The sequence below is a fragment of the Macrotis lagotis genome, chromosome 8, assembly GCF_037893015.1.
Source record: "Macrotis lagotis isolate mMagLag1 chromosome 8, bilby.v1.9.chrom.fasta, whole genome shotgun sequence".
Classification (NCBI taxonomy): domain Eukaryota; kingdom Metazoa; phylum Chordata; class Mammalia; order Peramelemorphia; family Peramelidae; genus Macrotis; species Macrotis lagotis.
Window position 1 is genome coordinate 29,866,779 of NC_133665.1, and position 15,670 is coordinate 29,882,448.

Genomic DNA, 15,670 nt, shown 5'->3' on the forward strand with positions numbered 1-15,670 from the left:
GACAACTTTCTCTGTAATTTACTGTCTGAAGGAATGTCCTAGACAGAATACTAAGATATTAAGTAACCTGCCCAGACGTGCAGAAAACTGGTGTCAGAGATAATACTTTAATCCAGATTTTTCCTGTTTTTGAGGCTAGATCTCTATTCACTATGCAGTCTTGCCAAATAAAGGCTGATACTAAATAAAAAGGTATTGTTCAATCATTAAAATTTTTTTTGCTTTAGTGTTGTTTTCCAGATGTGATCAACTTTTTGTAACCCTATTTGAGATTTTCTTGGCAAAGGTACTGGATTGGTTTGCCATTTCTTTCTCCAGTCCATTCTATATTTGAAGAAACTGGGGCAAGCAGGGTTAAGTGACGTGCCCAAGGTCACACAGCTAGTAAATGTCTAAGGCTAGATTTGAACTCACGAACATCAGTCTTCTGCCCTCAGGTCTGGCATTCTATCCACCTAGCTAATCTAATCAAATGAACCACTTCTAGGAGGTCCTTAGGAATCCTACCTTAATGAATAGAAAATAATATCTATAAATAATATTAGAGACCCTGGCTCCCAACAGACATATATGCTTTTATGACACATAAGGATGCTTGGAAAGAGCTGATCCACATGCCCTTGTGATCTTAAATGCATAGCAAAGTCATACTTCATGCAAAGCACCTATTAGTAATTCCTGCCTAAGGGACTGGCAAAGGTATGTTCTGTTAGCAAATGTTCTATGTGTGATGGCCTAGAGTAAGGGATCTGATATTGTGGATTCCTTTAGTCATCTGGTGAAGACTATGAACCCCTTCTCAGAATGATGTTTTTTTTTTTGGCAAGGCAATGGGTACTCCTGACTCTAGGGCCTGTGCTCTATCCACTGTGCCACCTAGCCACACCAGAATGATGTCTTTAAATACATCAAATAAAATATATAGTATGATGAAAGAAGTCAATTATAAGAAAATAAAATTATTAAAATATTAAAGTTCATGGACCCAAGTTAAGAATTCCTATAGATGTTTAACTCTGTACAAATGGAAATAATATTTACCTCTCAGGATAGTACTTATACAGGTTTTATTAAGAGTCAGACCCTGTACTAAGAGCTTTTACAAATATTATCTCATTTTATTCTCACAACTCTAGAAGGTAAACACTATTATAATCCTTAGTTTACAATAATCCTTAGTTTACAGCTGAGAAAACTGAGGCAGACAGAGGTTAAGCAGTATCACACTACTATTAAGTAAGTATCTTTAGGCAGAATTTTAACTCAGTTCTTGTCTGCAGCTCCAGTGCACTATCCATTCCCTTATCTAACTGTTACTGTAACAATGAAGATGTTTCTTAGGTGAGAAATAAGAGAGGGAAGTTTTTGAACTCATAATTCCTAGGGTTCCAAGTATAGGGACGAGCTCAATATAGTGCTATGAGCAACCTGCCTTCAAAATCAAAAAGGAATTCAGGATTTGTTATATTTACTACCTATGTGACCTTGGGTAAATTAAATCTTTAAATCTGAGATTCCTTCGTTAACTCAAGTATTTATTAAACATCTGCTATCCTTAGAACTCTGGGCTAATTACTGGGAATAATAAAACAAAGGGGAATAATCCCTTTCCCTTGGAGTTCTCTTTCCCCAATGGATGAGGAATTATGAGACAGGTTGAGAGAGAAAGAAGCCTACAAAGGCAGGGATGATGATGGTGGTATTTAGATTATAAAGAATTTCAATTCTAAATTCTCTGAAGTGTAAAGACTAACAGACTGCCCTCTGTGGAGGGTAGAGGGAGGGAAGTGAGATTAGGGGGAAAGTTGTAAAGTTTCAAATAAATAAATAAATAAATTTTAAAAAATAAAAATAAATTCTTTGAACTAAGGGTCCCTTCTGAAGTTCAAGAGCTAAATGAAATTGAATGGATTTTTACAATTCAAGCAGAATAATCAAGGATCATTCATGATGATCATTCATCATCACATAGCTTAGATGGCACAATGGATAGAAGGCTAGACCTGAAGTCAGGAAGACTCATCTTCCAGAGTTCAAATCTGGCTTCAGGCACTGGAGAAGGAACCAGCAAACCTCTCCAGTATTTTTGCCAAGAATACCTTAAATGGGATCACAAAGAGTTGGACACACCTTAGGAAAAACACTACAACAACCAAGGGGATAGAGGAACATAGAAATATTCCTATCATTGGAGGTTCAGAGCTACAGATTTTGAGGCCACAGTTTACAGATAAGGAAATGGAGGATTAGTATGGTTAAGTTTATTTATTTCTAATGAATTAGAATCACTGATTCGAAAATGGAAGGCTTAGTAACACTCTAGTCTAAATGTCTCATTTCACTAATGAAAAAACTAGGACCCAGAGACTCAAGATCATAAAAAATTTAGTAAATGGCAAACCTGGGATTTGAATTCATGTCTTTTGACTCCAAATCCAATACTCTTTCCACTGTACCAGCTGCTTCCTTATTAATGATATAAATTGACCTGAGGAAGTTTTGAAAGTTAGCCAGGTCCTACACAGAATTCTAATGGTTACTGACTTTCAGAGAGCAGGCAGTCCTTGTTCCCTAAACATTAAACAGAAACTGGAAGCATTCAAAGAAATGATTTCCAGTTCCCTGAATTTTCTGGAAACTATTTCCCCTCAGGCTTCCTGTTGTTCCTTCCCAGATTGAAAGTTAATGGTGATCTGGAGGAACAAAAGGTCAAGAACTTCAAGGAAATGAATAAATAAAAAAAATGCAAAAGAGGGTGGCCTAGTCATCAGATCTAAAACTGTATTATAAAGTGGCACTTAACAAATTGTTTGGAATTGGTGAATCAGTAGAATAGATTAAGTACAAAAGAGGCAACAGTAAATGAATATAGTAATCTTCTGTTTGATAAACCCAAAGACTCCAGCTTCTGGGATAAGAATTCACTATTTGACAACAACAGCTGGTAAAACTAGAAAATATATGGAAGAAATTAGGTATAGATTACTATCTCACACCCTATACTAAGATAAGGGGTACATGATTTAGATAAAAAATGATGGTATCATAAACCAATTAGAAGAACAAGTTTATCTGCCAGATCTATGGAAAGGGAAGGAACTATTGACCAAACAAGAGATTAAAGAATGATATTAAATGCTGAATGGATAATTCTGATTACATTAAATTAAAAAAGATTTTGCACAAATAACATCAATGCAACCAAGATTAGAAGGAATGCAGAGAGTTGGGAAATCATTTTTATAGCAAGTCTTTCAGATAAGAACTTATTTCTAAAATTTCTAAAAAAGAACTGAGTCAAATATATAAGGATACAATAAATGATAAATGGTCAAAGGATATGTATGAACAGGTAATTTTCAGAAGAAGAAATTAAAGCTAACTATATTCATATGAAAAAATTTTCTTAATCATTATTGATTAGAGTAATGCAGATTAAAACAACTCTTAGGTACTACCTCACACCTATCAGATTGGCCAATATGACAAAAAAGGAAAAGTATCAGTGTTAGAGGGAATGTGAGAAAACTAGGACACTCTGTTAGTGGAGTTATAAAACTGGTCTAACATTCTGGAGAACAATTTGGAACAATGTTCAAAGGGGTAATAAAACTGTGCATACCCCTTGATCTAGCAATACCACTACTAGGTATGAATACAAAATAGATCATGTAAAAAGAGAAAAGACCCACATGTACAAAAATATTTATAGAAATTCTTTTGTTGGCAAAGTGGTAAAGAACTGGAAAATTGAGGAATGCCCATCAATTAAGGAATGGCTGAAAAAAATTATGTATTCAAATGTGATAGAACTGGAACAAAAAGGAGAAGAAAGCACCAGAGGGAAAAAGTGTAAAATAAATATTAAAAATTGAAAATAGCATGCTTTGGTTTTCTTGATGTGGATAGTATTTTCCATCATAAGTATTTTAGAATTGTTTTTGCATTGTTCTGCCAGAGGAGCTACATCTATCATAGGGGATCATCACATAATGTTGTTATTAATATCTATAGTGTTCTCCTGGTTCTACTCACTTCACTCAGCAACAGTTCACACAAGTCTTTTCAGTCTTTTCTGGAGTTCCACCCCTCTTGGTTTCTCCAAGAACAATAGTATTCTATCACATTTGAATACACAATTTTTTCAGCCATTCCTTTCACAACATGCAAAGTTGTATATATGCAACCTATATAAAATACCCACTTCCAAGAAGAAAGCAAAGGGAAGGGAGGGAGGGAGAAAAATGTGGAACTGAAAATCTTACAGAAAATGAGTATTGAAAACTATATATGTTGGAAAAGAAAGCAAATCACATTAAAAAAAAGAAAAAGTCAGTGATGGCTGATCACTTTTGTAAACTTCCCTATCTACTCAGGATAGAATTCTCAAATTGATTTTATGAATTTTTAACCTTCTCATGCATTCTGAACTTAACCCACAAATTGGCTTCCTCTGGAGGGCCCACATCAAGACCAACCTTACTTAAGGTAACCTGGAAAACAGCAGAAAGGCTCTGCTCCCCCCGGGGGTTGGAGGGGTGGCCCATCAGGGGGTGGCCTAACAGAGCTAAAGAACTTCAGCCTCCCAGAGGCAGCCCCAGGGCATTGGGAGCCATGGCTCACAGCAGTGGGGGAGTTTCCTGAGCTACCAGGAGCACTGGGCACAAATTGGGGGAACAGGGGGGGACCTCTGCCAGAGTGAACATGTGAAGTCCAGCCCTCAGGGCACAAAGGGAGCAGCATGGCCAAGGCAGGAAACAGAAACAGGTGGAGCCAGTAAGCAGGAGCCCCCAGGGCATGAGCCCATTGAACCTAGGGAGGGAAGTGAAGAGAGACGGCAGAGCTCTGTCCTCTGCCCCTGGAACAGGACTCTGGGGCTCTGAACACATTCAGATCCTGAACCCAGTCTAGGCCCCCCATAGAACAGTTGGGACCCCCTCCACTTCAGCCCCATAGCAGAAGGGGGACACATATGGTCATTCACAGACCAGGAAGGAGGACAGAGCCTCACACACTGAGATCCTTGTGGGAGTGTCCCAAAAGCTCAGGAAGCAGCCCCCAAACAGGCTTAGGCTGGGAAAATGAGCAAGCAGAGAAACAAGAGAAACACCATTGAGAAATATTTTTGCATATGAGCCCAAGAAGGATCAAAATACTCAGTCTGAAGATGAGTAAGCACAAGCTCTTGCATCTAAAGACTCCAAGAAAAACAGAAATTGGGTTCAGGCTATGACAGAGCTCAAAAAAGACTTTGAAAATCAAATGAGGGAGTTAGAAGAAAAACTGGGAAAAGAAATGAGAGAGATGCAGGAAAAACATGAAAATGAAGTCAGCAGCCTAGTCAAGGAAACCCAAAAAAATGCTGAAGAAAATAGCATGTTAATGGGGGTGGCTAGGTGGTACAGTGGATAAAGCACCAGCTCTGGAGTCAGGAGTACCTGGGTTCAAATCTGGTCTCAGATACTCAATAATTACCTAACTGTGTGGCCTTGGGCAAACCACTTAACCCCATCTGCCTTGCAAAAACCTAAAAAAAAAAATAGCATGTTAAAAACCAGCTTAGGTCAAATGGATAAAACAGTTCAAGAAGTTATTGAGGAGAAGAAGGCTTTAAAAAGCAAAATTGGCCAGATGGAAAAAGATAAGAAAACTCTGAGGAAAACAAATCCTTCAGACAAAGAATAGAACTCAGGGAGATTGAATTTATCAGAAATCAGGGCTCATTACTTCAAAACAAAAAAAATGAAAAATTAGAAGAAAATGTGAAACATCTCATTGAAAAAACAACTGATATGGAAAACAGATTTAGGAAAGATAATTTAAAAATTATTGGAATACCTGAAAGTCATGATCAGGAAAAGAGCCTTGACATCATTTTCAAAGAATTACTACAGGAAAATTGCCCTGATATCCTAGAAGCAGAGGGCAAAATAGAAATGGAGAGAATCCACCGATCCCCCTCAAGAAAGAGATCCAAAAAAACCAACCCCTAGGAATATTATAGCCAAGTTCCAGAACTCCCAAATCAAAGAGAAACTATTACAAGCAGCCAGAAGGACACAGTTCAAATATCATGGAGCTGCAGTCAGGATCACACAGGACTTAGCAGCAACTACATTAAAAGCTCATAGGGCTTGGAATATAATATACCTATACCAGAAGGCAAAAGAGCTTGGACTGCAACCAAGAATCAACTACCCAGCAAAAATGAATGTCCTCTTCCAGGGAAAAAGATGGACTTTCAATGAACCAGGAGAATTTCAAATGTTCCTGTTGGAATGGCCAGAGCTGAACAGAAGGTTTGATCTTCAGATACAGGATTCAGGTGAAGCATAGAGATTGGAGGAGAAAGGGAAAATATGAGGGACTTAATGATGATGAACTGCATGTATTCCTACATAGAAAAATGATACTGATAATACTCATATGAACCTTCTCAGTTAATAGAGCAGGTAGAAGTAGCTTTTATAGTTGAAGCACAGGAGAAAGCTGAATTTGAAGATAAAATATGGTATAAAAATGGAGCCAATAGAAAAAAGGGAAATGTAATGGGAGAAAGAGGGGGGAGAGAGGAAATAGGCCAGGATGTTTCATATAGTGGGATTTTTCTTTATTGCAGTGATATGGAGGGGGGAGGACAGGGGGGAATGGGGGAGTCTTCGCTCTCATCAGAGGTGGCTAGGAGAGGAAACAGCATATAAACTCAGTGGGGTGTAGGCATCTGGAGTGGGGGGGCAGGGGGAAGGGGGAGATGTGAGTGATGGAGGAGAGGATAGACCCTGGTGGGAAGAGTAGTCAGATATAACACATTTTCCTTTTTACTTCTTGCACGGGGCTGGGATTGGAAGGCCTGTCTGGGACCATGGGGCCAGGTGGATGCTGGGCCTAAGGGGTAGGGTGGCGGGGCTCAGGGCCTCTTGGCCCCAGGGCCAGGGATCTGTCTGCTGTGCCACTCAGCTACCCTGCAGCAGAGTCAGAGTGAAGGGGGAGATAAAATGTGGTACATGGTAGTGGAGAAGTATGAGGGGATGGAGTTGTGATCAGCAATGGCAACGGTGGAGAAGTATGGAACTGACTTTTGCGATGGACTTATCGTAGAGAATGTGATCTACCCGCAACAGAGTTATTGGTGTTGGAACAAAGACTGAAGCACATTTTTTATTGTTATTATTTTGGGGGAGGTGTAGGGCAAATGGGGCTGGGTGGCCTGCCTGGGGCCACATAGCAGGGTGATCATTGGGTGTCTGAAGCCAAATTTGGACCTGGGTGCTCCTGGCTCAAGGTTCAATGCTCTGTCCGCCACCCTGCCACCCCTACTATTATTACTACTTTATTTTAATTTGGGTCTTTTTTTTTCTTTTTTTTGGTTTTTGCAGGGCAGTAGGGTTGGGGTGGCTTGCATGTCACACGGCTGGGTGATTGTTGGGTGTATGGGGCCGGATATGGACTCAGGTGCTCCTGGTTCCAGGGCTTGTGCTCCATCCATTGTGCCACCTGGCCATACCTACAATTATTACTATTATTTTTTAATTTTAATTTTTTTCTCTCCCCTTTACTTTATTGCCTAAGTGAATCTATATTTGGGGGGGAGGGGGTATTTTGTTTATTCTTAAACAAGAATATTTTATTAATTTTTTTAAAAAAATTATTTGTACAAAATGAGAATAAATAAATATTAAATATTTTTTAAAAAAGACCAACCACTCTTCCTCTTACCCAATATGCCCTTTAGAACTTTCCTTCTATTGATTAACAACACTACAACATAAAAAAAAAACATGCAGCAAAACACATTTAGATCACCTACTATGCATAGAGCATTTTGTATTAGGAACTAGGAAAGGTACCCAGTTTAATTTAGGCATGTTTCCTGTTCTAGATGAATGAGTGAATGAATTTACCTTCTAAGTAGCAGGCATTGTTGTTAGGTATGAGATGCAAAGACAAAAATGGAGAAGTTTCTCCTCTCAAAAAGGACACCAACAAATAGCTCATCATAATTGTTCTAGAAGTAAATCAACTATGGGCAAAACAGTAAGACTTTAAGAAGAAAATAATTGCTAATAAGAAGGACCAAAGAAGTCCTTCTGGAGGTGGTAGCATTTAATATGGGCTCTGGAGGATAGGCAGAATTCAATAGGAAAAGATGCGGATAGGGGAAGGTAACTTCCAGTGTAAGGAACAGCATAAGCAAAGGCAAAGAGGTTAGACAACAGAGAATATGTTGGGGTGGGGAAGGGTAGTTCCAGTCTGACTGTGAAGCATAGAGAAAATGGAGGGGAATGTAGATTGAGATGATATCATATAGGGTTTTGCATGCCCTATTTGATTGAGCAATAGGGAGATTCTGAAGATTTAGTTGGATTTTTTTTTTAAACAGAGGAGACAAGATCAGATCCACACCCTAATACCATATTCCATTACCTCCTTAGCCCCATACACAACTTTTGACTTGTTACCACCACTAAAAACTGATCTCTGAAATTTACCACTGACCTCTTTATAATCATATTCAGCAAACTTCCATTAACCTCCTCTTCCTTAACCATTCACGACACTTAGTATTTCTTCCATTTTTGATACTTCTTCCTCCTTTGATTTTTGGTTGGGTTTTTTTTTTGGTTTGATCTCAAACAGATGACACTAACTGGCTGACCCTGGGCAAAACACTTAACCCTAATTCCCTTGCATCCAGGCTAGATACTTAATAATTACCTAACTGTGTGACCTTGGGCAAGTCATTTAAACCCATTGCTTTGTAAAAACAGAGAGAGAGAGAGAGAGACAGAGACAGAGAGAGACAGAGAGAGACAGAGACAGACAGACAGACAGACAGACAGACAGACAGACAGAGAGACAGAGAGACAGAGAGACAGAGACAGAGACAGAGAGAGACAGAGAGAGAGAGAGAGAACTTGGTGGTCATACCCTGGCTGGTTTACAAGGAAGTATATGTCAGATGCTGAATGTTCCAAGTCATCTGGCAATAAGATAAAGAAGTCTCCAAAAATGTTTTGAGGACTTGCATATCAGGCAGGAGATTCTGATAAAAGGTTATATACTTATGTTCTATACATTGCTAAATTTATATGGTTTGGTATAATAGAAAGGTAATTGGACTTGGAGTCATGAGTTCAAATCCTAATTACTTAATATTTGTGAGACCTTGGGCAAATCATCGCACCATGGTAGGCTTCAGTTTGCTTATTCATGAAATTAAGGCATTAGATGGACGAGGTGAACATTTTTTTCTGCCAAGGTTGCTTGGATATTTTTATTCATCATTCACCTACTATATTTGGTCAAACATTTAATTAATTCACCCTTAAAAAGCCCCTGGATTGGATGATCTCAAAATACCAAGTTCTAAATACTATGAATCCTACCCATATTTTGCCAACCAAATCACAATGCTTTTCATTCTTGTATCCTCTATCATTCCCTATAAGAGAATAATAGTTCATTTATATACCACTTCAAGGTCAAAAAATACTTTCCTCATAACTCTGCTAAACTTAAAAGCAATAGTGAATGCTTGAATGAATCAGTTTTCTTTTTTAAACATTTTCTTATTTAAAAAAATATTTTATTTTTCCAATTACATGGAAAGGTAGTTATCAACTTTCATTCATTTTCAAGTTTGTGAATTCCACATTTTTCTACCACTCTTCCTTCCTTCCCCCTCTTGTCATGGCAGCAAACAAACTGGGAAAAGTTGTACATGTACAATTGTGTTTAACATATTTCCATATTAGTCTTATTGTGAAAGAGGAATATTTTCTTATGTTTTCTTTCATTTTTTAAAATATAAATGTTTTTGTTGGTGTTGTTTAGTCATGTCCACCCCATTTTGGCAGCTAGGTCGTCCAGGTGGATAAAGTGCCAGCCATGGAGACAGGAGGACCTGAGCTCAAATCTGGCCTTGGATATTTGACACTTATTAGTTTGTGATCTTGAGCAAGTCACTTAACCCTGATTGTTTCTCATCTAGGGCTCCAGAGGAGAAACTCAAATCCAATTCATTTGCTTGTCAAGGCATCACCCCACCCCACCCCCACCCCCAGTCTTCTTCAAGAATGTAAGGATAAGAGGCTTGCCCAGGGTCTGAAGTCTGAAGTCCAAGTCTTCCTGACTATAGGCTCAGAATTCTATCTACTGAGTCACCTAGGTGTCCCCTTAAAATATATAATATTTAAATAATATTTACTTATATTACATTTAAAACATAATAATTATATTTAGAATTTGTAATTTATAAAAATAAGTTACAAGGGACAGTGGATAGAGTACCACCCTTGGAATCAGGAAGACCCGAGTTCAAATTCAACCTCAGATAGTTTGAGGTTTACTAGCTATGTGACTTTGGCAAGTCGCTTAACCCCCATTACCTTGCAAAGAACCAAAAAAAAAAACCCCAAATAAAAATAAATTACAATAATTTATGAAATAAAAAGAAGGGTAGTGTTGTCTAATAGTGAAAAAGTTAGCCTTAGAATTAGGAAGATCTGGGTTCATGCCATTCAGGTTTACAATCTTGGTGTCATTTTCATCTCCTACTCCCTTTACCTATGTATCTAATCATTTACCATATCTTGTCATTTCTACTTTCATCACATCTCTTGCATTTGTCTTCTTTCTCATACTTACCGAGCCACCCTTGAAGTTCAGTTACACATCATTTCTTGCCTAAATTATCAACAATAGCTTCCAAATTGGTCTCCTTGCCTCAGGTCTTTCCCCTGAGACCTTAGGCACTGCAGCTGACTACAGTGATTTTCCTGTAATTCAGGTCTGACCTACTAAACATACTCCAATGACTTCCCATTACTTCCAGGATCAGAATATCCATATATCATAATTTTCTCAGCCATTCCCTCCATCAATGGGCACATATGTTGTTTTCACTTTGCTACTGCAGTAAGTGCTGCTAATATTTTTATGTATCTGGGACTATTCCATCTTTGACATCCCTGGTATGTGTTTTTTAAATTCACCAATTTTCATTCTACTCACTGTGCTAAATATGACAAGAGAATGAGTGCAGTGGACAAATGAGAAAGGTAAATCACCTTCTCCAAAATCAAAACAAAACTTTGAAGTGAGAGATATTTGATTGGCTTGAGGCTGCAAATTCAAGTTTGCCTCCTAGCCAAAAGCAGGTTAATGTAGTTGTGACCTCAGCAAAGAGGTGTGGTTTGTGGCTTTTGGCTTTGGATTTATTTGCAGGTATGTGATACACCTAAGAATTAATCTAAAACAAGTGTGAAGAATACTTTTGAGCTGCTTCCTTGGGGCTGAACAAAATGGAGCTGAGGGAAAATAAGCTTAATCTCCAAGGAGAAGATGGTTATTCCAACTTTGCTTTTGAGGTAAGTGGGACCCTTTGTTTTGGCTTTGGAACTTGCCCTTTGAAGTTTTTTTTTAACAATCAATGTGTTAACCTTTAGGTTTAGAGAAGATATTTCCACACCTTTTGGGTATTTGGCTATTGGGCATTGACTGTTTCAATTCAGATTAATGGTAGAGGGAGGGCTTGTAGAAGGCAGTCTTTTAGAGCTTTAAAGCTAGTTTCCTTTGATCTAGAACTTTCTATCATGTTGAAGAACCTGAAAAGTCTCTTTAGCTTGAGTCAATTTAGGTCTCTACTCCTTCAAACATTTATTAAGTTTAACCTGCTACTATGCTTAGTAAACTCTAGGGATACAAAGCAAATAAAAGACAAGGCTTGATCTCAAGGAGCTTTCAGTCTAAGCCAGGAAGCAATATTATAATAATTAAGTGCAGATAATCCACAGAAAGAAGTGATTAGCGTTTAAGGCAGTTCCAGGAGAAACCTCTTGAAGAACATGGGATTTTAGCTGAAAGTTGAAGAAAGCCAAGAGATCAAAAAAAGGAAAAGAGAAAGACCTCCAAGCAAAGGGTAAAGTTAGTGAAAATGCAGAGTTGGAAAAGATTTACTAATAAAGAAACTGAGACCCAGAGAAAGGAAATGAAAGGAAATATCCCATATTTGTTCTGTCTCTAATCTGGAAATGTTTAATGACTAAAGAGCTAAAATTACAGTCAAGAAGACCAGGGTTCATATCCTCTCTCTCTCTCTTTTTATTTTTTTAAATTTTGTTTATTTATTTTCATCCATTTGTACATACATACATACATACATATTTCCAAGTTACAAAATTTCCATCCATCTTCTTGTCCCACCCCCACCCCCCCGACCCACTCAGCAGGGAACAGTCAGGTTAGCATTTTACCTACATGTTTTGTTAAACCTATTTACAAATTAATAATTTTTGGCATGAGGAATTAGGATTAAGGGAAAGAGATACGTGAGAAATAATTTTTATAAAGTGTTCATCAGATTCGGAAGGGAGGTTGGTTTTTTTTTCTGTGTGTTTTATTTTGTTCTGTTTTTCTTCCTCTGTTGGGGATAATTTAGTCCATAACTAGGCAAATACAGTTGTCCTAGCTCTCTCCATCAAGGTTCTTCATTTTAATAATGTTGTTGATGTGTACATTGTTCTCTTAGCTCTACTCCTTTCCCTCAGCATCAGATCCTGTAAGTTATTCCATGCTTCTCTAGAGTCTGACATTTTATGGTTTCTTATAGAACAAGGGTATTCCATAGTATTCATGTGCCATAACTTGCTTAGTCATTCCCCAATTGAAGGGCATCCCCTCAGTTTCCAATTCTTTGACACTACAAAAAGAGATGCTATGAATATTTTGGAACTTAGAGGTATTTTTCCCATTTTTTACAATTTCTTCTGGATATAGTCCTTGAATTGGGATTGCTGGGTCAAGAGTATGAACAGTTTTATTGCTCTTTGGGCATAGTTCCATATTGCTCTCCAGAAAGGTTGGATTCATTCACAACTCCACCAGCAATGCATCAGTGTCCTAGTCCTTCCATAACCTCTCCAACATTGATTATCTTCTCTTTTTCTCATCTTGGCTAATCTGATAGATGTGAGATGATATCTCATTCTTGTTTTAATTTACATTTCTCTAATCAACAATGATTTGAAGCATTTTTTCATATGATTATATATAGCTTTAATTTCTTCATTTGAAAACTGTCTGTTCATATCCTTTGACCATTTATCAATTGGGGAATGACTTGTGATCTTATAAATTTCTTGCAATTCTCTATATATTTTAGAAATGATATCTTTATCTTTATCAGAACTCTTGATTGTGAAGATTGTTTCTCAGCTTGCTGCTTTCCTTCTAATTTTGGCATCATTGATTTTATTAATGCAAAACCTTTTTAATTTGATGAAGTCAAAATCATTCATTTGGCAGTTTAGAATGTGCTCTAATTCTTGTTGGGTCACAAATTTATCCCTTTTCCATAGATCAGATAGAGTATTTTTTGGTCTATTAATTTATCTATGGTGTTGCTCTTTATGTCTAAATCTTGTGCCCATTTTGACCGTTTTTGCTATAGGGTGTGAGATGTGGGTCTATGCCTACTTTTTCCATACTATTTTCCAATTTTCCCAACAATTTTTGTCAAATAGTACGTTCTTATCCCAGAAGCAGATGTCTGTGGGTTTGTCAAATAGTAGATTGCTGTAGTCATTTACTGCAGTTTCTTTTGAACCTATCCTAATCCAATGATCCATTATTCTATTTCTTAACCCCAGTACCAGGCAGTTTTGATGACTGCTGCTTGATGGTATAGTTTTAGATCTGGTAGAGCTAGAATCACTTTTACATTGTTTTTCATCAGTTCCCTTGCTATTCTTGCCCTTTTGTTACTCCAGATGAATTTTGTTACTATTTTTTCTAGCTCAGCAAAGTAGTTATTTGGTACATATCCTATTTCTACTGTGAAATAGCTAGGTGACCATGGGCAAATCACTTCACTTGTCTTTGAGTCCGAATTTCTTCATCTTCCAGTAGAATGTAAGCTTCTTGAGGGAATGAACTGTTTTGCAGACCCTTAGCACAAAACCTTGAATGCCATAATTAAAGGGAGATAGTCTCAACTTCACAGAGCTGCCATGAGCTTCAAATGAGATAATTTTTATAAAATGCTTTGCAAATCTTTCTCCCACCCCACCCCTATACATCTGTGATTTCATTGGTTCAAGAAAACTTCCTCTGACAAAGCAGTTTGGTACTTGCTCTGCAACAACTAGTCTTGGCTACCTGGAGACAAATAGAGAAATTAATGACTTCCCCAAGTCAAGCAGCCTGAGTGGGTTAGGGAAAGAGACTGGTCTCTGGCTAACTCTGAAACTACTATTTTTCCATTGACTATATACTATTCGCAAGCTTACAAGGATCCAATGCATATTAATGCTTTCTCTTTTATTCAGTTCAGGGTGTTAATTGTAATTTTCTGAGGCTCAAAATAAAATAACAATTTTTATAAATGGCATTTTATTCTTTAGGATTTTACCAAAACCCGTGGGTGGGTGGCATCCTTATGAATGTCAAGCCTGATACAAAATTCTGGGACATTTTATACAAAAAGGACAAAGATAATTAAAAACTGAGTTGAGTAACCAATGAGATTTCACTTAGATGACATGGTTTTACAGTATGATCCTCTCATATCTTATAATATTTACTTAAAATTCCTATTGACAAGAATCTCACTTAGGCTGGAGAATAAATGTTTACAAATAATAATAGGATTACTCTCTCCTCATCCAAGATGTCTCTTGAGGTTTATTGATCAGGTAAAAGGAATTTCTTGGTGCTATCATTGAATTTTCAAGGCAAAATTGACACAGGCCAAGGCAACATTTGGGATGAAGGAAATAGGCCTTAGATAGCAAACTGACATTTTTCACACACTGAAATTTACAACCATTAGTTAAAAGTTAAGAGACTAATTTTTTTATTAGAAATATATAGATCAGAAGTAATTATTCCAAATTAAAGGATATTGGATTAGTCATTCCCCCATTTTTATCTTAGCAGACTTTAATGTCATTTGTAGAACAATCAAATAAAGATTTAGGGAGATTAAATACATTAAGAGGTGAGAGAGAAAAAATAAACATATCTCTTGGAACTTAGGTCTTCCAAGAAAATATGGGCAGGAAAAAATAATATCTATAACAATATATAAAGTGGAAAATACAAATTACAATATCAAGAAGTAAATTATAGAGATTCAAGGGGGCAGTTCCCTTTTGATTATATATATATATATATACATATATATATATATCATATAGATAGAAGCACACAGCAGCAAGGAAAGACTTAGGTTCATTTCTTCTGGAACCACCTTATGCAATTCTATGTTGTTAGGATGTTGTTTCAGAGATTTTTCTTCAATGCAGGTTACTTATGAGATTTTTCTTTCTGCTATAAAAACTTCTTAACATTTTGAACAAGTCAATTACTATTATCATTACTAGAAAATGAAATTCTGAAATCCCATGATCTTGATGATTTACAATTTGACTTGTTATATTGATATTCACAGAAAATTCACTTATAGAGATTAATTGGTATTATTATTTTTGTTATTGTGCCATTTAGAGGATGCTCTACCACTTAACAAAATAAACTTTCATAAAAATGATGCCAAGCTGCACACTAATCTAGCTGGCTATTTGAATTTAGATAAATGTAGGCCAAAATTTACTTAAATTTCTATACCTATTTTAATATTGATTATCTGGCATGATCATAGAAATTTACT

The 15,670-nt window shown here is 37.0% G+C and overlaps 1 protein-coding gene across 2 annotated transcripts in view; it reads left to right on the forward strand.

The window, feature by feature from the left end:
* The window catches only part of LOC141495385 (solute carrier family 28 member 3-like), a 118,310-nt gene that overhangs the window by 13,392 nt on the left and 89,248 nt on the right, over nt 1–15,670 (forward strand). The window contains exon 2 of one of the 2 annotated variants that reach the window (XM_074196623.1): nt 11,227–11,369. In XM_074196623.1, the coding sequence (XP_074052724.1) occupies nt 11,304–11,369 (66 nt within the window). In that variant the 5' untranslated portion in view covers nt 11,227–11,303. Of the gene's footprint in view, nt 1–10,978; nt 11,370–15,670 lie in introns of those variants that run through there. The other variant, XM_074196624.1, reaches the window with a different exon arrangement.